At 40.1% G+C, this 23,143-nt stretch overlaps 1 protein-coding gene across 2 annotated transcripts in view; it reads right to left on the reverse strand.

The window, feature by feature from the left end:
- ephb1 (EPH receptor B1) overlaps window positions 1–23,143 on the reverse strand; it is a 250,745-nt gene that overhangs the window by 88,398 nt on the left and 139,204 nt on the right. For both annotated transcript variants that reach the window (XM_072441429.1, XM_072441428.1), the window contains exon 4: window positions 10,609–10,764. In XM_072441429.1, coding sequence (XP_072297530.1) covers window positions 10,609–10,764 — 156 coding nt within the window. The remainder of the gene's footprint in view (window positions 1–10,608; window positions 10,765–23,143) is intronic.

Raw genomic sequence — 23,143 nt, forward strand, 5'->3', positions numbered from 1 at the left:
TGATAAGAAGGGTGAGGAATCATCTCAGAATTAGGGGAGGAGCTTGTCAATGACCTGAAGAGAACTGGGACCACATCGGTCATTAACTACGCAGTCATGGCTTAAAATCATGGTTCCCCTGCTTGAATCAGCACAGGTCCAGGACCGTCTGAAGTTTCCAATGACCATCTGGATAATGGGGGAAAGCATGGGGGGGGACATCATGCTTTGGGGTGCTTTTCTGCACAGGGGACAGGACGACTGCACTGTATTAAGAAGATAATAAATGGGGCCATTGATTGCGAGATTTTGGGCAATAACCTCCTTCCATCAGTCAGAGCATTGAAGATGGGGCGTGGCTGGGTCTTCCAACATGAGAAATAAATAAAAAGCATATCAAGGCTCTGAAGTGGCCTGGCCAGTCTCCAGACCTAAATCCAATAGAAAGTCTTTGGAGGGAGCAGAAACTCTGTGTTGCTCAGCGACAGCCCTGAAACCTGACAGAGCAAGAGAAGATCTGTGTGGAGGAGAGGCCAAAATCATTTCTGCAGTGTGTGCAAACTGGTCAAGAACTACAAGAAACATCGGACTTCTGAAATTGTAAACCAAAGCTTGTGTTCTAAATATTAACAATGAAGTATTTGCAGCAATAAATTACAAATTAATTATTTGAAAACGATACAAATTTCAAAGAGGGAGAACTTGCAAAATTGCATGGTGTTCAAATACTTATTCTCTTCCCTGTATGTGTGAAAACAGTCTTTGAAGTTGCACATTTCGAATAGAACTTTCTGCAAACAAGTTGACAAAATCTCTCACTTTAAGTTAATCCATTATAAATGCTAATTTATTCCATTCACACCCTGGAAGACCATCCAGCGAAACATTAGTGTCTATCAAACATTAGTTATTTAGCACAAATCAGCGTAGCATGTAGTATTCTTATCCAATTGGCTCTGGAGATTCACGCTCCCGTTCACTTCGACGCCTGCAGCTGCTACACTGCTGCACAGGCGACGAGGCTCGGGCAGAAATCAAGGAATAATAAAAGTATTGTTTTGCCTGAGCGCCGATTTAATATTAACTCCGTGTGTGATTCTTCAGGAGTTCACTTTTCTCAAAAACACAGGGTGGGCTTCAGTTCCTCGCAGCCGTGCAGAGACTCTTTAATAATAGAATTTGACACACACGAAAAGTAAGATGGAAAATGTAGGATTTCATTTGCATATGTTTTAAAATCAATCATACACTGAAAACAGTTGACTTTTTATGAATATAAAGGTGTATAACAATTTTGCAATGATAAATTGTGCCAAATAAATAATTACAAATGTGATAGAATTACTTATTTGGATCCTCACCAAAGTTAATACTGTTGAAAATGTCTTTTTAGTGTCAATTTACTCTCATCACACCTCACTCAACTAGACTGTGTATCTAACTGTGGCTGTTTTATTGTTTCCAATAAAGGGAAAAATGCAGAAAGGGAACATATAGAGAGCATAATGTTGACTTGGTGCACTTGAGACTTGTGTGGACATAAGGCAGGAGTTGCTTCAGTCAACAAGAGACACAATTAATCACTGCGAGCGCGCCGCGCCCATGGCCCTGGGGAGCTAAAACAAAGCTAGCAAACACAGGGGCGCAGGAATGACACTGTTAGCACCAAAGCCTCTTCACAGCACTTTCACAACAGAGGGTCATAGACAGCAGGGCAAGACCCATATTGTCATTGTCATGGTCTGTATGAGAGGGCGACTGTTGCTCCAAAAATACATCAAATGGTGCATAATTCGGTCCCCGGATTGCACCTCTTAAAGTGAAGTATACAGCTACAGGACAGCTCCCGGAAATATAACATATTAACCCACTTATTTTCACTCAAATGAAACATTGTAGGATGAATCAGGGTCAGTTTGTACTCCAAACACACAAACAAAGAAATTAGCCTAAAATACAAACACAAAATCAATGCCTATTTGCCTACATGTTCCTAAAACATTGAAATGCTCAATCTACTGTCGGCTTCAGTTTGAATTAGGGCTCATTTTAGTCAGACAGAATGACAAAATATATTTTTGGAGCCAATTAGTTGAGCAAATCAACTTTTTTGTGCAATTTTTACATTGCCTTTCGAGCTGCTCGACGGGAATGTGGCTGTAAGTTTATACCAATGACCAGATACTGCAAATCACCAAATACTACATTACAAACAAACAAGCAGACAATTCAGCTTAAAATGGGGCACCTGACCTTTTTGTATTAGTACATTTTGTGTTTCCCTTTCCTAACCCTAACCTTCTTATATATAGTGTAAATGCAGGACTTTGTGACAAAAATGAGGCCACCGCACACTTTGCATTTATTAAGTATTTCATTTCTTGTCAAGATGAACCTGAGAGCCGAAGCAGCACTTTGATTGGCTGTGATCAGGTGGTCCACCCCAGTCCATTTTCGCGGTCTCAAAAAAGCTGTTCTCCAACTGTGCACGCACAGTGAGAGGAACTAGTTAGACAGATTTAAAAAACGACTTCCTTCTCTTACACGGTGAAAATAAGACACCCCAGCTCTAAATGTCACGCCCAAGGATACAACGACAGTGCGAGCCGTTTGGAGCTAGGACCACCCACCAACCACCAGCTTCTGTCCCCCGAGTTGCCTGAATGAAATGTTGAGAATGACTGTTTGCAGACGCTATCTAACAGGAAGATAAACAGGGCTGCACAAAGACATTAGCAGCCCTCATCACCACTGCTAACGTGCACGTAATACAGGGACAGCACCGTGGATCAGATGTGACTGCTACTTAAAGTGTGATTTGCAGACTATTAGGGATGCCTTGGGCTGTTTTAATTTGTGATTGGATTTAAATTGTTTAGAACGGTACTTAGAGCCTTTCCGATACCGTTCAGTTAGCCGTGTCAGGGTTTGTAAGGGCAGGCGATATGACCACAAATCAATACCAAAGTTCATTTGACATTTTGCTTTAACTGAGATAAATGATCCAGAGCATTGTTTGTGTTTTGTACGCTGACAAAATATGCAATGCAATGAATAAGCTGAAATGAAGATTTACGTAATCATACATTTGCATTATTCTAAAAGGTTAGTCAATATTGGTGGAAACAATTGAAATATCCAGTTTAGGAGAATACAGTAGGACATTTTCATGATACTGCTCAGCTAATTCCGGTTAGCATAAGCTTAGAGAGAGAAACTTAACATGCTGTCAGAGATTTAGCTGTAAGTTGCTGTCCGCTTTGTGTTAATTACTTCTATTTATATATTTTAGCAAGACTCATCACTTTTCAGGCAGCTAGAACGAGCCAGGCCAACGGTTTCTTCTGCTGACACCTGGAGGTTGGAGTCAGTAGGAGATGATTAGTCTAGAGAGCTTGAATTTCATCTATTTGTCAAGACATTCTTAGGGTCAAAATAAAAACATAATTATATGATTTTTGACCAGGTTTGATTTAAAAATCTTGTATAAAGAAAGCAATGCACAAACCTGTTTTGTTGATGTAAGCCGCTGATAAATGTAAAGTGTTTATTATGTCCTCTTCTTAAGGAGCGTTCACACTGCAGCGTCAAAGCCTCCAGTTTACATTCAAAGTCAATGTGGAAGCGCGTCCTGAACGTCCAGCATTTTTGCGGCGTGTTTTGAGCATCTGCGTGGCCAGAGCAGCTGACGCAAAAGTAGAACAAAGCTGAACTTTGGGTAGAGATTACGCTCCAGTGACGCATTTTGCATTTCATTATCCGGATGAAGGACCAGAACAAACCCTGCACGGGTACGAAATTATCCAGAGCCAGAGCCAAATGTATTTGTAAAGCAAATACATCAAAGCCACTGTCTCATCCTGGCCTGCCATCGGATCAAGAGAACAGCCACATGGGGAAACACCACAGCTCCTTGACCGCACACTGAACATCTTGGCCGCAAATGCCTTCAAATGTACAGGCATCCAACTGGGACGTCCGGCGTGACTTTGGATTTTGTCTGAACGAGCCTTTATAGATCTACCGCTTTTTCTCTGCACTTCCCCCTGTCAACTCTTATTCTTCCAGTTGAATTTACAGGAAAGTTTTGTCCTGGTGTCTAAGCTTTTCACAGCTACTGCCTTTTCTGACCTTTCTCCTCAGTAGAACAAGTTGAACTAAAAGTATGCGTTTTTACCTTACAAAGTTGAGCATGTATAGAGTGCGTGTATGTGATGATTGCATTTAGTTGACTCATGTTTTAAATGTAATGAAATGCTAATGGGCACATAGTTTTGCGGATAAGAATAATAGCGTATTACAATCACGGTCACATAGATTCGTTTCAATCATGTCAAAAGTGATGCTCAATGGCGTAGCTAAAGATAAATCACTGTCTCCTCCCAGGACGGCTACTATCTGTTAGGTCCTGTGGTTGGAATTACAGTAAACACTCGCGCACACTGTTTACCCATCTTCTCTGAGAGGGGGCTGTGAGGGAGAGGAGTGTTTGTTTTATGATGTGAGACGGGCCTGCAGGGACCAACAGAAGGTCTCTTTGTGGAGATAGTGATCACAGCCAGGGAGCGGCGTGTGAAAGGACGCGGCGCTGTGTGGGCAGTGCGACATGGAATCAAACATGCGATGAGGAGGGTTAATGTATGAAGACAGAGGGACAGGGGACGGTCAGAGACGATCAGGGGATGGTGATGCTGAAGAGTCAGAACGGATAAACTATGCTTTCTTTCAATTTTGAATAAAAAAGTCAAATAAATAAGTGCAAAATTTTAAAAAAATCATGGTAATTGTAGCGGAGGAGTCTGGAACAGGCTCAAAACGGGTTCAGTTTGTTTACTGCTGTGTTGTTTTTGCTCTGAACCTGAAACCGTATGGTCGTGTCTAAACATGGCGGCTTAAGAGTTAAACAGGGAAAATAACTAACAGATGATTGAGAAGATCGGATTTGTTTCTTTGGACCATAGTGTCTATTCAAAAAACTGCAGTGTTTTTTCATTAAACATTTTGCTATCACTTTACAATAGCTACAACTTATTTAGCCCTATAACAGCTTGAACAAATGATTCAAAAGTTAGGGTTAGAAGTCAGTTAGTTATTAATAAAGCAGTTACTAAGCCTGAATAATTCTTAATAAATAAGTTGTTGATTAGGAACTAAGTCCTAGTTTAATTTATGAAAGTGTTGTTATTATAGAGCGTTATAAACTGGGGCAAAATGCAGATTAAAAGCAATAATTAACAAGACACTCAAGAGTTTCAGAACATTTAACCAAGGAATGAAAGATGATGCGTGATAAGTTCTGTTTCTGAGTGAGAGCAGGGATAATACTTTGGTAGACGTCTGAACTATGAGTTTACAGTTTGGTCTGCTTCTTTGGACACATTATAAGTGTAACTTACAAGCGCTTGAGTGAGTTCCTTGGATTTTCCTCAGATGTGAGGAGAAATAAATACTCTCTAACTGTGTATGTAAAGCCATCTTTCAGTCAGGACATTTTGATCTGTGTTGTGAAGAATCAGGGGTCTTTGACAGAGCTCCAGGCGGCTTAGGTCTGACAAGCCACAAACTGTTTCTACTGAAAGACACAGCCAAAGTTTGTTAGGAATGTTGGAACGGTCCGGATTTGTCACATTTTCCATCTTATTCCCTGTATTTATGTTGAAACCACCGCACTGCTGGATGTAAACAACTGTATCCAGGCGTAGTTGAATAATATGTCGAGCTGTGGGCTGTGCTCCCAAAAGTTCCTTCAATTCCTGATTCAATCACTGCAGATGTAAACAATGTGGTCCACATGTGGCATCGTCTCGTCTGAGTCATAACGTTTCCTTGCCAAAAAGGATTCTACATAGCAACATTTACTTGACCTTCACATTAGAATATTCATTTCTGATTCAGGCAAAAAGATAGGAGAAAAATATTAGATATTACATGGAAAGATTCATAATCTTTTGACCTCTCAAAGAAATGGATTGAAAAATAGAATTCCTCTGAGCATGAAGGTGCCGGGCCTGCTCTCGAGTGGGCTGATTAAGCATTGGTTGTCCAGAGCTTATCCGGCCTTATTCCCACCGCACCAGGGAAAGGCCTTTTAAGACACCATATGATAAATGAATACTACATACCTTCTATGTAATGAAAATGATGCTGCTTTTATTAGAAAGTAGTTACCCAATGTATTCAATTACTATAAAACATTTGAAACTATAACAGTTTCTAATTTTAGGATACATATTATGCCAAATAGACTCTAAAGAGCTTTTAATGCATTCCAGTCATCACTAAATTACTCAAGAGTTGTTTTTCGATTGACTCGTGCTGCTTGTGTTTTATTTGAGGTGTTCAGAACATACTACTGCATTTAGTTTACACACAGGAAACATGTGCAGGAGATTTATACCAGACTAAAACTTTCATCTGCAATCCCTGCGACATAAAAACGTCGAAAGACCAAACAGCATAAAACAATAAAATGCACTACAAAAATAGACTATGATAAATGATAAACAATAATAATAATTAGTTATCCCTTTACCACCTTACTTTCACTATGTTTAATCAAGTACAGTTTGGTAAAATGATTTATTCTGCAATTTGAAACTTGGAATATTCCCAAATGCTGGCACTTTTGTGCAAAAAAAAAAAGCAAAAAAAACTTTTGTAAGTCTTTGCATAACTTTAACTGTGTTGGAAGTTGTTCCGTGCTGATTGCATTCACAAACCCCCCGCCCACCACTCTGTGAAAAATGTAGACTCAGGGCCTTACTACACAAAGAGTAAAATGTAGCAAAGCAATTTTTCAAAAAGGAAAATCTGCTGCTTGCTACAGTGAAATTCCACTATGAAGAGAAACAGTTCTGCAGTCACATGACATGTATGTATGCGCTAATTTATTACTGCATGACAGCAAAAACATATCATGTGCTCTTTAATTGTGTGAACTGATAGTATTTCTACGAGTACTCCCCGGTCTATGTCAGTGTTACTTTGTTTGCCATTAGTCTTTATTTTTTTCTATTTTCATTTCTCATGAAAGAATGCGTCCCAATGGGCCAATCAGAGATTGACCCGTACACCACCTGACCTCTCTCTCTCTCTCTCTCTCTCTCTCCTTTCTCTCTCCTTTCTCTCTCCAAATTTCCAAATTACACAAATTACAAATTATACTCTATTTGTCACTAGGGGCCTCGAGCAAAAACAGATAACATAACTTGATGTAATTCCGCGCTAACCTCCACCCACAAGCTTGTTCTAGTCACTACCCGAGCAAGCGGTACAGGCGTCCCGCTGTGAGACAGAATGCACATGACAAAAACTAGGGACGGAGCAGAGGCGAGCGGAGAGAAGGGGGTGTTTTTGAAGTGCAGCGTAGGCGTATATGTAGCATGTTCCTCAGGGAAGAAAATGGGACGGCAGGGGTATAGCTGGAAGACCCCCTGCTGACAAAGCCCACTACTGGACAATCCATCAGCCGGCTAATCAGAGCGATCGGGAGCACAGGGGACGAGAGGAGAGAGAGAGGAGAGGGACAAGCCCAGGCTATACAGCTAGTGCAGAGACAGATTGGCCTGATTTAAGCTACTCTCGCTCCGCTCTTATCACAAACTCGCAGTATTAAAAAGATTCTTACTGGGATGATCCGCCTGGCCCCCTTCTGTCGGTAGACGGAGCATGGCAAGAATCCAACCAAGACACAAGTGGTTGTTTTACACAGAATATCGACCTTCACATGTGTCCTTCACCGAGCTGCTCCAGTAGAACTCTAATACTGACATAATGCTTTGATTTGAGGAATTTGAATTGAATGCATCACTTTATGACCACTCTTTTACTCAGGACATCTGCTCTGTATTGAATTCTAAACCCAAAACTAAACCTGGACAAGAGCAGGACTAAAAAAGGACTACAACAGGACAAAACCAAGTCCACATCAAGATTAAAATGGGAGCGGGAGAAAATGAGAACTTTGGTATTCATTGCATTCACACTTGTAACATTTCAATATTAAGACAAAACTGGAACTTAATCTGGGATTTAACCTAGACTAGACCCGGGCTAAACCAGGTCAACACAAGCCTGGATCAGGACTAAACAGGGACCAAACCAGGATCAAACCTATATAAGTGTGAACGTATCGCACCAAAGTCACGATCTAGTCCTGGTTTAGCTCTCGATATTGTCCCAATGTTGATGTGGTGTTTAGCAGTTGGGAATATAACCTTAAATCACTTCTCAACAACTTTTGAAATGACACAACTACTCTTCATTGCTGTGGTAGAATTTGAGAGAAATGCAGAGTAGTTGTTCGTTCTTGTGTAATAATTATTAACATTGGGACACGAAGCTTTGTGCCCTTGGACAAGAATGTTCTTATTGATTTCTATAAGGAAGCTTTAATGGAACTATTTTTTAATCCATTGTTGCAACAAAAAAATGCCTATTAGCCAGAATTATTTTATTTTATTTATTATTTCTGCTCATCGCCAATTAAATAAAAATGTAATAGGTTTTGGCTTCCTGTTTACTGTAAGTGATATCTTGAGAACTTTTGCCCTTTCAAAAATATAGTGTTTTGTTTTCGCTTTAGAAATGGTGTTTGACTTTCATCAGCCATATGTCAATAAATGAAAATAAATGATTTCCTTAGATTCATTTGATCAACATTCTTGTACATTCATTTTGCCTTAAACTGTTGGCTAAATAAGGCAAATAATGTGAAATATGAAGAAATGTGTGCAGAAGGGAGTCTAAAGTTAATCATAGAGCTTCATTAAACAGACAATTTGTGAATCACAGAAAAACAATTTCACCAACAACAACAACAATAACAACAACAAAACCAACACAACAGATTGTCAAAGGGTTCAGAGGACAATTCGATTTTGCCCCACCACTGATGGAATGTTGCTCTGAAACACTGAGGTGAGCTGTTGGCCCATGATGCTGTGCAAACGAGGCTGTTGTGAATCCACTTTGGGAAATCTCAAACCTCCTGGTATATTATGTACAGATGATAAACGTGATGAAGCATTGAGTGTGACGGCCCCAGAGTGAAGCGCAGTACACCAGGGGAGCAAAAACACAAGCTTAAGGGACGACAGCACAGTTTCCAATGAGGATCTACGGACAACTACACACTAACATATTAGCACAAACCTGCCCGAAGGCATGTTTTTTTAGACAAATTAAAAAAAGATGAGCTCAAATTATGCATGTTTTATCAGTAACAGCCACACAACACAGCTGCTCTAACCATTGGTGGTCTTGTGTCCGATCCTGGGGAAAATTAGAAAGACCTGCTTGAATACATCACTGCTAAATTTGTACATGATCGCAACAATAGCGCATTCGGGCCAGTGCTGTGAAGACAATAAACTATTAAGACACTCCCTTTTGGCAGCAATGTTGAAGTGGTAAAGAAAATGTTCAGGGGTCTAACCATGTAGTAGCGGTCTATAACGGTGTCAACAGGGGAGGTGGAGCTGTTTGGATATTGCTGGTACATGTTATTAAGATAAATACGCAGGCTGAGAGGGCCTTTATTGGATTTCCAGCTGATGGCAAAAGGATGGTGTCAAGACGGCACAGGGTTTGTCTGAGTAATTAGGACTTCAGGGGATGTGAGCAGGAATGAGCAGCATCAACAGACAGAAGAGAAGGAAGTGCACCTGGAAAGAGGTAGTTAAGAGCAGAAGCTTTTGGCCTACTTCTTTTGACTTATTTTTGACGTTACAGTGCTTTTAATACATGAAAACAAAAGGATTCTTATCAAACATCTTTGTCAATGCCCAATTCCATATGATCTTGGAAGCTAAGCAGGGTGTGGCAGTGGCTTTAATGCAATCTCTGTCATTGTGTCTTCAAGCAGGACACTTCTCTCACCTTGCCTTGTGTAAATGTGGTGTGTGAGTGTTGGTGGTGATCGAAGGGGCAGATGACGCAGATTGGCAGCCGTGCTTCCGTCAGTCTGCCCCAGGGATACTGTGGCTACAATAGTAACTTACCACCACTGAGTGTGGAGAGAATGAATCCATGGGTTTCTGAATGATGGAACATTAGGACCATTGCCATAGTAATTAACAATTTAAAACACAATTTCCTATCTTTTGAATGGTGGAAAGTCCTCAAAATGTGCCTATGACAGGAAGCTGAAAGCCATGACTGTTCCACGGATTTTTTAAGTGACTTTGACCGGCTGGAAAAGCACTATAGAGGACTAATTTATTATTATTTATTATGAAGAGACAAGTGGGTTTCTTAAAATATATTGTTATGTCAAAACAGTCAAGTAAGTATATATATATATATATATATATATATTTTTTTTTTTTAGGTCTACTTAACTTTCAGCAAAAGTGTACTGTGGCCTTCATAGTTTATTTAAAACATCTACCAGAAACTATATAAGCGTTTCATTATGAGACCTCATTTATTCTAACTAATAAAATGAAACATAACTCACCAAAGAGTACAATGACCCTGACTAGAACTCAAACCTCCGAGGGTTAATACAAATGTCTAAGTAAAGCATAGAATCTTTGAGTACATGTTTGTAAAGAGGACCAAACTTATAAGTGTACAGTCTTGAACCAAGTGTGATAAAAGATATAGTTTGTTTATATGTGTACTGACTTGTGCAGGGCTCATCCGGCTGGTCGGCGTCTCCTCTGTAGTAGCCGTTGCGACACACACAGATGGTGGCAGCCTCAGAAGTGGACCGGCTGTTGGGAGGACACTGAAGACATAGACCTGGCCCCTGGCTGGACTTAAACGTACCCGGAGGACAAGCTGGAAAAGGAAATAAAAAATAATTAGAATGAACTAGTAAACGGAGGGTCAGAAAATCTAATGTTGGAAAGAAATGTCTTTTGGGACTGGCCTATTACTCATAAATACTGAACTGAGCTTAATGAGGCACTGCAGACCGTCTTCAACAACAAAACAATGTATCTCGGATGTAAAATTACCTGTAGAATGTACTTATGGTTGCAACCTGTAAAGGACTGGGCTGACAATAATACAATTTTAAGACTAGCTTCTACGCTCAATTTGAAAATGGTCAAATTTGCCGCACATTGGGACAAATGGGACGGATAAAAAATGAGTCAGGTGTAAGACACAGTAAGAAAGAGACGTCAGTTACAAAAAATATGTCCAAAGAACCAGCATAGGGAAATCAAAAAATCCCATCCATCAGTATTTTTAATTCCTGTTTATTGACACCCTTTTTATTTTATCAGTTTTTTTCCAGCAGACAACATGAGACAAAGAGCAAAAAACTAAATCAAGGCATCCATTAAATAGAACAAACATTACACAGCACATCAGTCCCATCAGTCCAAAGTTTTCAAAAAGGCAGTTTTTTCAAAGTGAGTCCAAATGTTGTATTTCTTTAATGTTAGTTTTTAGCTGGGTCCAGTCCTTGAGATTTCTGTGCAGTTTGAGTCATCTATTTCTTTCGTGCTGCCAGGAGTATGCTCCAAATGTATCCATTGATTGTGTCCATGGTTGGGGTTTTGAGGCCCAAATACATAGTTCTGAAACCAAGTGGGACGGTGGTGTCGAAAACAGTTTGTAGCGCTTTATTGACCTGATATTTTTGAGCAATAGGACAGTCCCAAAAACTGTGGGAATGGTGGTCCTCCTGGAGACCACATTCTCTCCAGCAGTCGGGAATTCTCTTTGAATAGTGAGAAGCCTGACATGGAGTTAGGAAGAAACGAGTTACATTTTTCTAACACAATTCCCTCCAAACATGTGATTTTGTAGTTTTCCACAATAAAATTCCGAGATGTACGTATACGTTCACACTCTTCATCCGTCAAAACAAAGGAACCTTCTTTTTCCCATTTAATGTTGATATATATATTTGAATTATAATGCATTTAGATTATTTAGATATTATTCCCCTTCAAATTTGTAGGCCATATTGAAAAATTTAGTCACAGGGTTATGATGATCAATGCTTAAATGTATTTTCTTGGTTATAACAACTCCTTATTTGTGAATACCTATGACAGTCCTGTTTCTCCAAGTCTTAATGTTTAAAGTTTTCAATGATTTATACGTGTGAAGTTTTAAGTGCTTTACTGCTTGACCCTTATCTTCAGAAACCAGACCGTAAGCTGCATTTCACATCTTCAAACATCTTCATAACATTGCTAGTAAGAGCCCCTGTAAAACAAATCTGAGGGAAAGCTACTGTCGACTAACTTCCAAGCCATCTCCTCTAATTACACCACTCTTAAAGAACTCTATTCCCCTATTGCTGACTGTATATACCTCCATGTGTGTTTAAACTTTATTGAGGTCAGTTTTCCTACGTGCCCCAGGCTGCGGTGAAGGACAGAGATTATTGTGCTTGATATGACTGCGAGTAAGTCCAGGCAATAACCTAATCCATTTACGGCCACATCCCAAAAGAATACAAAGCTAAAGGGCCTGCGCGTTCCATGGAAGGATTTACTGACTGTAATAACCATGATAAATGTCTAATATTTTAGCAGGCTCTACGGATGCCAGGGAGAGCGGTGCCGTTGCTGGATTCCACTGGGAGAGAGGTAATATATTTAATGGGACAACCATCTTACCGTTTCTCCAGCTGTATAAGATTGGCTCAGCAATGACGGTAAAATATTGAGTGGAAGATGTATGGCAGCCTGATGCACATTAACTAACAAGTTTTTAAATGCAGATGGGGTGAAAGACCGCAGTATTGCACCCTCTCAAGCGAAAATAAACACATGCAGTTCTCAAAAACTCAAATTATTAAATAAAATACAGAAACAAAACAAATACAGAAGAGAAAAATGTCTGTGTATGTATTTGGATGAGCTTATTGTTGGTATTGATATAGGACTATATTGACAGTTTCAGAATTCTTTAAAAATATTATTACAAATGCTGACTAAACATGTCATATACAGTCATTATGAATACGTTGTGTTTGCTATACTATATTCGAAATGTGATCGTTATAAGTATAGTAACAATAATCAAGGAAAAATATGTAAATATGCAGCTTTTTTGGCATCAGCTGGTGGATTATGGTGATTCATTTTCATGGCATTATGCAAAATGTACCGTGAACAATACCGGCGATATGTTTCTCTGGTTTGTTAATGCGCCTTCGTCAGTTCTGCCCCTATGAGACAATAATACCCCAGACTTCTGTGAATAGCTTCTGTGGCCAGGCTATAAAATTATATTTGAATTGAAGTATGACACAGCATTCGGACGAAATAGCTAAGAAAGTCTGAGAATTGTTCAGAACCTCTTTGTTTCAGGGTCAAACTGTGCTAAAGCTCAAACACTTAGTAACTCCATGGGAACAACCTTAGACCTTGGTATCAAAAAGCTTTTAAGATATCATTAGATAATGTTATGCTGCTTAAAAAAAAAAAAAAAAAGCACACACACAGAGAGGCAGAGAGTTGAAGAAGTAGCATTCTTTACAGCGTTATATAAAAAAGTAGCTTTCTGTTTTAGTGCTATTGGCCTGGTCTCTGCGGTGGGCTGTTAGTGATGTATAAGAAATACTCGCATGCCCAGCTGCTGCCCCCAGTGGCGAGTCCAAGTCTGTTTCTCAGAGGCTAAATGACTGACCTGAAGTCTGGTCACACGCTGCTGTCCACACATGTTCACAAACAGCTTATTCAACAACCCCAGGAGGTGCACCGCGGGGAAACATCCCTGTGCTGCTATACAACCTATACTGGGGTGTTTGCAAAATACAGAGCAGGGATGTCAAGAATGAACTATTTATCTATCTATCTATCTATCTATCTATCTATCTGTCTATCTATCCATAATCATGGTCACAATAGATTCTGAAGAGTTTTAGAAGCAAAAATGTGTGATTTAAATTGTTTCTATGCAGTCTCCAAAAGGGTACAGTGCTGTTTATGGCATAATAACATAATGTCTTCATTCATATTAGGATTTCATAGTAAAGCTGTTCATTTGCTAGAAACATTTTACACTGTGAGTAAAACTGAATTAAATATTTAAAGGTGCATTATGAGTAACTTTTTCTGGTCGGGTAAGCCACTTGCTAAAAAGGAAAAATTAAACAAAAACACATTCATACAATGTAAGAATGTCTCTCCACAGACCTGACTTGTATTCTTGGCTTTTTGGCATCACCACTTTGTCTCTATGTAGATAGTGTGGGACATTCCCTGGAGACCAGCAGCTCCCTCCACCAGAAAAGTCACACACGCTTTAAGTTTTTGATGGTTAGGCCGCAGTTATTTTATTACTTGGTTTGCGGATTATTAAATGAAATATATTGAACAGGCGGGCAAAATATAAATATAATTTCAATTTCAAAATATTTTTTCTTCCTTGTTTACCCACAACGCACCACGGGAGGAGGGGGGGGGGGGGGGGGGGGGGGGGGGCTGCACACTTAGTCACGGCAAAACGCGCTGGAGAAAATGTGGTAAACGGGTTTAAAATGTGTATTTGCGATATAAAGGCACACAGCAGCAGACTTCACATGCTCTCCCGGGGCCGTGCACAGGGACGGACCCGCTCCGTCACAGACTCACGCAGGATTTTGACAACAAATTGCTTCACGTGCTCTTATCTTTTGACTTAATGCCGCTTTTTATATTTCATTTAATGATATTTTGCATAGTCTGCGGTACTTTATAAAAAAAAAAAAAAAAAGATAATAATTTCTTTTATTTATATTGTAGAAATCAATAATCTAAGTGCGGCGGATCCGCAAACCAAGTAATAAAATGACTAAGGCCTTAGGTGTCAATAGTTGTAGTGTTAGCAAATTGTACACATTTCAGGTATTTACTCAAGAGTACCCTGGCAAACAGTAGGAGCAGATACTACTGTCTGCTGAAGCATACTTGTTTTATGTGTAGCAATAACAAAGCTGGTTGAATCCAAGAACACAGGTGCTCTTAAACAGCCTGGGCAGCCGTATGTGTGAGCACGGAGCAGCTGCACTCCCATTTTATACACCTATAACCTCTGAAGACATCAGTGAATACAGCGCCGTAAAAACACGGATCAAAAATCCATTTTCAGCAAGAGCGTGAGAGAGAACTTATGTGTCATCAATGTTGGCTCTGCAAAATGGTACAGGAGGTGAAGAGGCAATGAACGTTTCACACACATACAGTGACTACAGCAAGTCAGACGTTATAAGCATAAAGCTTACATTAATGCATTGTCTATCTTTCATCCGACAAATTGACACAATGCATAATATTGCATTAGAGTGGTGTCACAGTACAAACATAACAAACTCGATTGTGATACTAAAGAAAAGGCTCAGTGCTCAACAATGATAATGACGACAAGATTTTGTATGCAACTGAATGTTTTTAATAACATTGTTGATATAGTAAAAGCTTCCGTCTTATTTCTGGCATAGATGATCTATAAGGTCTATAACTTTCTCCTATTTATGTAATTTTTTTCATCATCAGTACTTGTACTACTAGGTTTAGTATTGATTATGTATGTCCTGAAAACAGAATATTAATTGTATGCGCTCCTTTTAAGTAAATTAAAATGTGGATTGGAAACACTTCAAGACACTTAAGAGTTACTTTGTTTGTATATGAGCTATTGCAGTGACCATAGCTATAGAAGGCATGATGTTTGGTTGTTAGCCATGTTTAAACAAAGATGTGATTAAAGTAGTAGTAACGGTTTCCTAATTGTGGTTTGATTATTCATTTTCAGCCAAAGATGTGAAAAAACAAATGACACAGAAACGTAAAAAGAGCACAGTATATGCACATGTAAAAGGTATTTCACACAGATTTTGTATTTCACACTGTTTAAGTGTTAATCTTGACAAAAAATCATGCTCCAGATACTAAATCAATAACTTATTTCATCAAGTCATTTTTATTGATATTGATTTATTGATAAACTGTAAAACTTTAGGCAGGATGTCTCAAACCTTAAGAGAAGCACTTTTCCAGTTCAATAAAAAAAAGTGGAATAGAAAGTACTCTCACCTGCTTTAAGACGTAAAGTAAAAGTATCCAATGTAAAAAGTATCCAATGTATTTTGCTACTTTCCACCATTGCACATATTATTCTACACTTTTAAGGTGCATTCACAATAAACTTTTGATTTGAATCAGGATTTGTTTGCCTGGCTGGCTCGGTTTGTTTGAGTAAATGTGAATGTGCAATTGAACTCTGATCTGGACCAAAGAAGCGCGTTAAAACAGATGAGATTGTTCCAGGTCATTCCTCCCGCCTTATACTAACCTCTCCTCCTGATGTGAGGGCAGGTTGTGCACATGTGGGGCAGGTTGTGATCATGTGGGGCAGGTTGTGATCATGTGGGGCAGGTTGTGCTCATGTGGGGCAGGTTGTGATCATGTGGGGCAGGTTGTGATCATGTGGGGCAGGTTGTGCTCATGTGGGGCAGGTTGTGATCATGTGGGGCAGGTTGTGCTCATGTGGGGCAGGCTGTGCTCATGTGGGGCAGGTTGTGCACATGTGGGGCAGGTTGTGCACATGTGGGGCAGGTTGTGCTCATGTGGGGCAGGTTGTGCTCATGTGGGGCAGGTTGTGCACATGTGGGGCAGATTGTGCACATGTGGGGCAGGTTGTGCTCATGTGGGGCAGGTTGTGCACATGTGGGGCAGATTGTGCACATGTGGGGCAGGTTGTGCTCATGTGGGGCAGGTTGTGCATATGTGGGGCAGGTTGTGCACATGTGGGGCAGGTTGTGCACATGTGGGGCAGGTTGTGCTCATGTGGGGCAGGTTGTGCTTATGTGGGGCAGGTTGTGCTCATGTGGGGCAGGTTGTGGTCATGTGGGGCAGGTTGAGCTCATGTAGGGCAGGTTGTGCTCATGTGGGGCAGGTTGTGCTCATGTGGGGCAGGTTGTGCTCGTGTGGGGCAGGTTGTGCTCATGTGGGGCAGGTTGTGCTCGTGTGGGGCAGGTTGTGCACGTGTGGGGCAGGTTGTGCTCATGTAGGGCAGGTTGTGCTCATGTGGGGCAGGTTGTGCACGTGTGGGGCAGGTTGTGCACGTGTGGGGCAGGTTGTGCTCATGTGGGGCAGGTTGTGCTCATGTGGGGCAGGTTGTGCTCATGTGGGGCAGGTTGTGCTCATGTGGGGCAGGTTGTGCACGTGTGGGGCAGGTTGTGCTCGTGTGGGGCAGGTTGTGCTCATGTGGGGCAGGTTGTGCTCGTGTGGGGCAGGTTGTGCTCATGTGGGGCAGGTTGTGCTCATGTGGGGCAGGTTGTGCACGTGTGGGGCAGGTTGTGCTCATGTGGGGCAGGTTGTGGGGTGAATCCGTAAAAGCCAAAGAATGAACTCCCACTTCAAGCTTTAAAATCCCGTTCAAGTTTGTTTTTTTGACACAAATCAGGCAGAGCTCCAGGACTCGCCCTTACTTTTCCCATGTCATAACTTTGCTGATATTGTACACAGCGCCTCCAGAGGCACGAGGGAGAGGTGTCTTTCTGGACGTTTGGTTTGATTGATAAAAGTGTATTTTGAACGTGAAGCAGACCAGCTCAGAGAAAGAAACAATGTGGCAACTTTGGTCCCCAATCAAACAGTCCGCTTCATTTTGTAGTGTGATTGCTACGTTAGATACTATAGATAGCACCAAATATGTTGTGACGTTTCTTATGAAAAGCTGCAGTGTGAACAAGAGTAATGCCCACAGGTCATGTGTTTACAGGCAAACAGTATAATTTTGGACGCTTATAAATAGGGAAAGAGGAGATGAACAAAACAGGAGCAGGAGAGCTTGTGCTGATTCAGCCGTCTGTCAATGCTGCACCGCATAAACGGGCCCCAAGGCAAACCGGAGAACGGACAGCCACAATACAAAGGGTGAGAAAAAGGCCCACATTATCACCTCCAGAATCCATTTGAGAGTGACCTCTGTAAATGAAATGGAGCTTACACATTTGCTGCCACTTGACGGGCATATGGTCTGAGATAATTCAGCGGAGGACAAATGGTGATGCTGCTTTCAGGAAGTCAGATAACAGCGACACACCGGCTCTATTAAACTGACTCTGGATGGGAATAGGAGAGCTGTGTATCTGTAATGGAGGCAAAGATGGGTCTTGTGTCTGGATTAGATTACACACGATGCAAGTACAACAACGATTGACTGTCACGATCACTTTTTATTTAAAAAAGAATGTTGAAAATGTAAAAATAAAAACACACAATAATTGAAATGAAAAACAGACTTTAAAAAAGGGAGAATTGTCAACTTGATAGTAGCATTCCTCCAGGAGAGATTCATAGAAAATGTTTCAAAAGTAGTCATCTGGAAAATCGAAACGTTTTGGTTTCCATCCGAATTCATCATAATTTTCAATCTGAAAGAATTGATGTAAGAAGCTTATTGCTACGTATATTGCCTTGAGCTGCCGTTTTTGTTCAAAGAGGGATTGTCATTCTCATTTTCACAAAAATTGCTTCCTTTACACCATCCTTTCTCCCTTCAAATAAGTGGTTTGTGTTTTAAGTGAAGGTGGACAGCCGATTGCAATCCAGAATTTGTTAGTACAGTGTTTTGTGCAGTGGCTGTTTGGTCTCGCATTTGTTCAATGTTTCTTTATTTGTTATTATGTCTTTAATTTAATGCTCTTTATTAATATTTTAATTTATCAATTGCAGTGTTCTTCACTACAATTAATTGAATACACTACATTACTCTGTTTGCGAACACATTTCCAAATGAAGCTATGTTAATTGATCAAATTGGAGAAAATACACCCAGGAGCGCAGATGAGATCTCCATGCACTGTTTAGCCTGCCTCACTGCATTGTTATTTCAAATGCACAAAAACAACTCATTTTCTGACATAGGTTTGAATAATAAACATCCCCATTACCGCTCCCTATTCCACCGGTCTGCATGGTGAAAATACTCAACATAGTGTATACACACATATAAAATGCTCGACTAGAGTAGACTTGTGCGTCGGTTTCTGGTTTTGAAAAGTCACTGGGGTGTTATGGATATAATTTTCAAAGGATGGATGGATTTACTGTGAGGGAAGTAAAGAAGAAAAAAAAGTGTAGTATTGTGCTGTAGTAGAAATGCTGCAGTAGTTTTAGTCATTAAAGGTTCCTATTTATAGGTTTCAAACGATGTCGTCATTTCAATATATATATTCAAAATATTTGACATTGCTACTCAAGTAGTAATGTCACAACACGTCCAGAAAAAGAAAAGAAAAACTGCATGAATTGTCCAGCATTTATGTCCCCAAGTTTGTTAAATAAGTAGATTTTCAAACAAAATAAAAAAATAATAATAAATATAGCCGCAAGCGGCAATGATCGGCCCTCGCTACGCCGCCGCCACGCCGCAAGAGGAGAGGGCGCTAACGCGCCCCAATTGTCCTTTTATTACGCCTACTGCTGAATCTGTGACGCTGTCACATCTTCTCCCCTTTGTTTTACCATCAAAAAGCAATTTTATTTTGAATTCTTGGCAAAATGTGCGGCTTTGCCGCACAGACACCGTGACTCTTAGAATAAAAATGTGAATAACTTTTGATGGTCCACCCCTGAAGATGAGTCTCACCAAATTTCAGGTTAATAGGGCTAACGTCCTGGGAGGAGTTTGTGAAAGTCTAAAGGGTAAACATGTTCTGGCGATTTCCCCATTGGAATAACATGGGAGGTTTTGGTCATCGCTACGGCAAAGCCATAACAATTATGACATGGGTCTCACTGACTTTTTTGATGGGGCCAAAATTGAGTTGTGTGTCAAATTTCAGATAATTTCGCAAAACTAAACATTCAACCTCCATATAAAATCTGTAGGGGGCGCTGTGGCTCCAAATTAATTTATTTCACTTCAAGTAGGTTTAGGGCAAAGAGTTTAACAACTGATTCTAATTTGACGCAATTCGGACTTTATCTGCGCAAACGGCAGAAATTTTAAATATGGGAGATTTCTGAAATTCTAGCTACAGTTTGCGGCTTCGCCGCACAGAGACCGCACGGCCTTACGAGATTAATAGGCCTCTCGCCAGCTTGTGGCGCTCGGGCCTAATAATAATAATCATTAATGTCAAAGTTGTAATCCATTTCTTTGTGATGGCTTTCTTCCCTGGCCATTTATTGAGTCCATGGCAGGAGTTTTGAGGCCCAGATACTAGTTCTGAAGTGCTGTTCCAATGTTTTGAATCACCAGTCCTCAAAATGGTGTCCACAATACAAAAAAAATCACAATTAAAAAATAGGCATACATAAAGTAAGTACTGAATTAGTGTTGAAGATATAGTACTCGGCGTAGTATTACATCTTGTTTTATCTTACTCTACACACTGCAATTATAAACAATCGTTCTCACAATATCAACTCCACTGGGTTTAACCTTTGCTTTTCTTCGTCTCCACATATCCACTCACATCGACATTCAAACACATGCGTAACGGAGCCAATGTTCTTCATCTAATCAAAATGCTGACTTCCTGCATTAAACTCATTAATTAACCGCCAAGTGATGTGTGTGCTGCGGAGCGGAGGGAGAGCCGAACCGTTAGAGGCAAAAGTACTATGAGAAAATCCATGCGAACAATATAACCCAACCCTCTAAGGTCTTGCACTGAGGGCACAGGCAGTGGGCTGAGCAACATTATGCATCACCACATTTTTTTGGAACATAGCCCAAAGTCTTTCTTCCTAATTTGTTGAATATTTAGATTTGCAGAGGAACACCCCGTGGACCTATCAGTCATCGGATGTGTTGGTTTTCGACAACGGGAGGGGATAGAACATTATCTAAACAAGCAATTAGTGTCCCTTGTGCAAGAATAACCCACATCTGCGGTGGTTTTAAGCTCAAACAAAGCATCCCTTTCTTCCAAGTGGTCTTGACACAGTTCCCTCGCTTCTCCGCCTGGCCCCTAGCATCCTTCTTTAGAGCGTCCTGCCGGTAATGAGTTGCTCCCTTAGCCTGTCCCTCCTTACCTCATGTTGCTTTCCACTTTGAGTGACAGCTTTGGTTTTGTCTGTCAGGGCATATATAGCTCAAAGTGTACAGTGAGTTCATACAGACACTAGTACTCATTACTGGCTAATTACAGTGAGTTAAGTTTTTTTCATAGACAATGAAAAAAATATTCTGTGTATGGGAAAGGAAAATTGGCTAAATGATCTACTTTAAAGGATGAATATTATTTTGAGTTATAGATAACTTATTCTATATTTGTTCATTGCAAACCGCTATATTGATCTAAAACAGCTTCATAGTATGAACATGTCCATTGACTTTATTAGCTGACAAGCCCCGCCTCTTCATAGTTATATTTCAACGTAAAAAGCAGCATTTTCATTTCTATTTTTTGAGAAGTGGCTAACTGGCATTTTAGAACCCAACATGTATCACATATTCACAAATAAGTACAGGGATGTGGGCGGGGATAGGGGTTAGGTGAAAACAGGAATTTTCTGAGCACTCGAGCCTCGATTGCAAGACAATACAAGATTACTCAAGCAGGTTTAAATTTAGAGTACATTTATGATGAGGAAACACTGACAAAATCTCATGAAATCAGATTTAGCAAAACTGGAGATGGTCAGGTACTGCTCTTACAGTTGACCATTCAATGTCATATTTAGCATTCTAAACTGCCATGAAATCTATGTACAAAAAACATCAACTAAAGGCACTAGGACTGCATCTGCTGAAAGTTACATTGTTTGTATCAACGTGTCCATTACTTAATTGTAACAGTCCAGAGATGTTCATTATATCTTCTTCTATCATTTTTCAGAGTTTCTTTGCTTTTCATTCCTGACAGTTGGTTGCTCACTCACAGATTTCTTCAGAGTGATTATGTGATGTTCAAAGTAAACAGAAAAAATATATACTTTTAGAATAAACTAAAAACAATGGGGAAGCAAATGCACTTTGGACTGTGCACATAATAAAGCAGCTTCATGGATTACAACATTTCAGCTCTAGAGAATAAAATAACTAAGGTGCTTTGGTGGGTGATGCATGGCTTTCACTATTTACCTGCAATCTGTTAAAAAAAAAAAACAGAACACTGAATAGTAATTTCATAAATGTATTTAGTAGTCCAGTCTCGAATAATATTGAAGTTGTTTCAGGCAATGCATCGCAATGAATGATTTTGGGGTAAGGTTCATGTGCTAATTAAAACATTTATTTGTAATGCACACTGAACATAACAGGTCAGGTGAACTGTGCATCAATAATTCAAGACACAACTTTGTATAACAGGGGGGAAAGTTGCTCTAATGATAGGCTGGAACATGACACAAATACTAATGCTGTAGAACACGGGCAGCCCTACACAAAAGCTGAAGTATGGGTTTCCAGACTGTGAAACACGCTCGCTATTGTGCTGAAGGAGTCATACATCATACAGCAAGGCACCCTCACACCAGAACATAGGTGCATGTGGCAGGAGTGCACTCTTGTATAGAGCACAGAGGTAACATACAAGCATCTATAGGACAACACAGAAATGCATAGATATAGGAAGCAAATACTCATATATAGTAGTATTTAAAAGTCCATGATCTTTTGGTGCGAGGTCCGCCACCTGCTTTCCACTCTGGCGATGCTATTGCTTTGCCTGCATTGTTCTACAGTTTGGCATGAACTCATCTATCCTGCATTTATTCAATTAAAGGCGTTTTTATCATTCATGAACCCCTTTAAAAATGTGCATTCTTACTGTGAGTTTGGACGCCTTTCCACAGATCTGACAGAACTGTAACTTGACCTGTTGACATCTGATCTTAATGGGGACAGATACGTTTAATGCATGGGTGTCTAAACTATGACCCAGGAGACACATTTTTTGGCCCTCGGGCTTCTTGCTGAATTGGCCCAAATGACCAAAATAGTTTGATTACATTTGGAAAAATTCTGCAATAATAGATTCAATAACACACATTTGATCTTACAGACCTAATATTAATGTTTCAAGTCTTGGCTCAGTCACACCTCAAAGAACAGTAACAATACATGTTTTAGTAGTCAACCAAATCAAATGATTAATTCTATTGTAAACGTTTTTTAAATGTATTTTCCATCATAACCAGATTATGCCCCAAAAAAATTGCAGACTGAATGCTTTTAAATAGAGATTTTTTGAGAAAAAAGTGGATTATTTATAAAAAATAAACCTTTTCCACTTTAATACAGCTGTCGT

The sequence above is a fragment of the Eucyclogobius newberryi genome, unplaced genomic scaffold (genome assembly GCF_026437365.1).
Source record: "Eucyclogobius newberryi isolate DKJ021-1_F unplaced genomic scaffold, fEucNew1.0.hap1 SCAF_12, whole genome shotgun sequence".
NCBI lineage: Eukaryota > Metazoa > Chordata > Actinopteri > Gobiiformes > Gobiidae > Eucyclogobius > Eucyclogobius newberryi.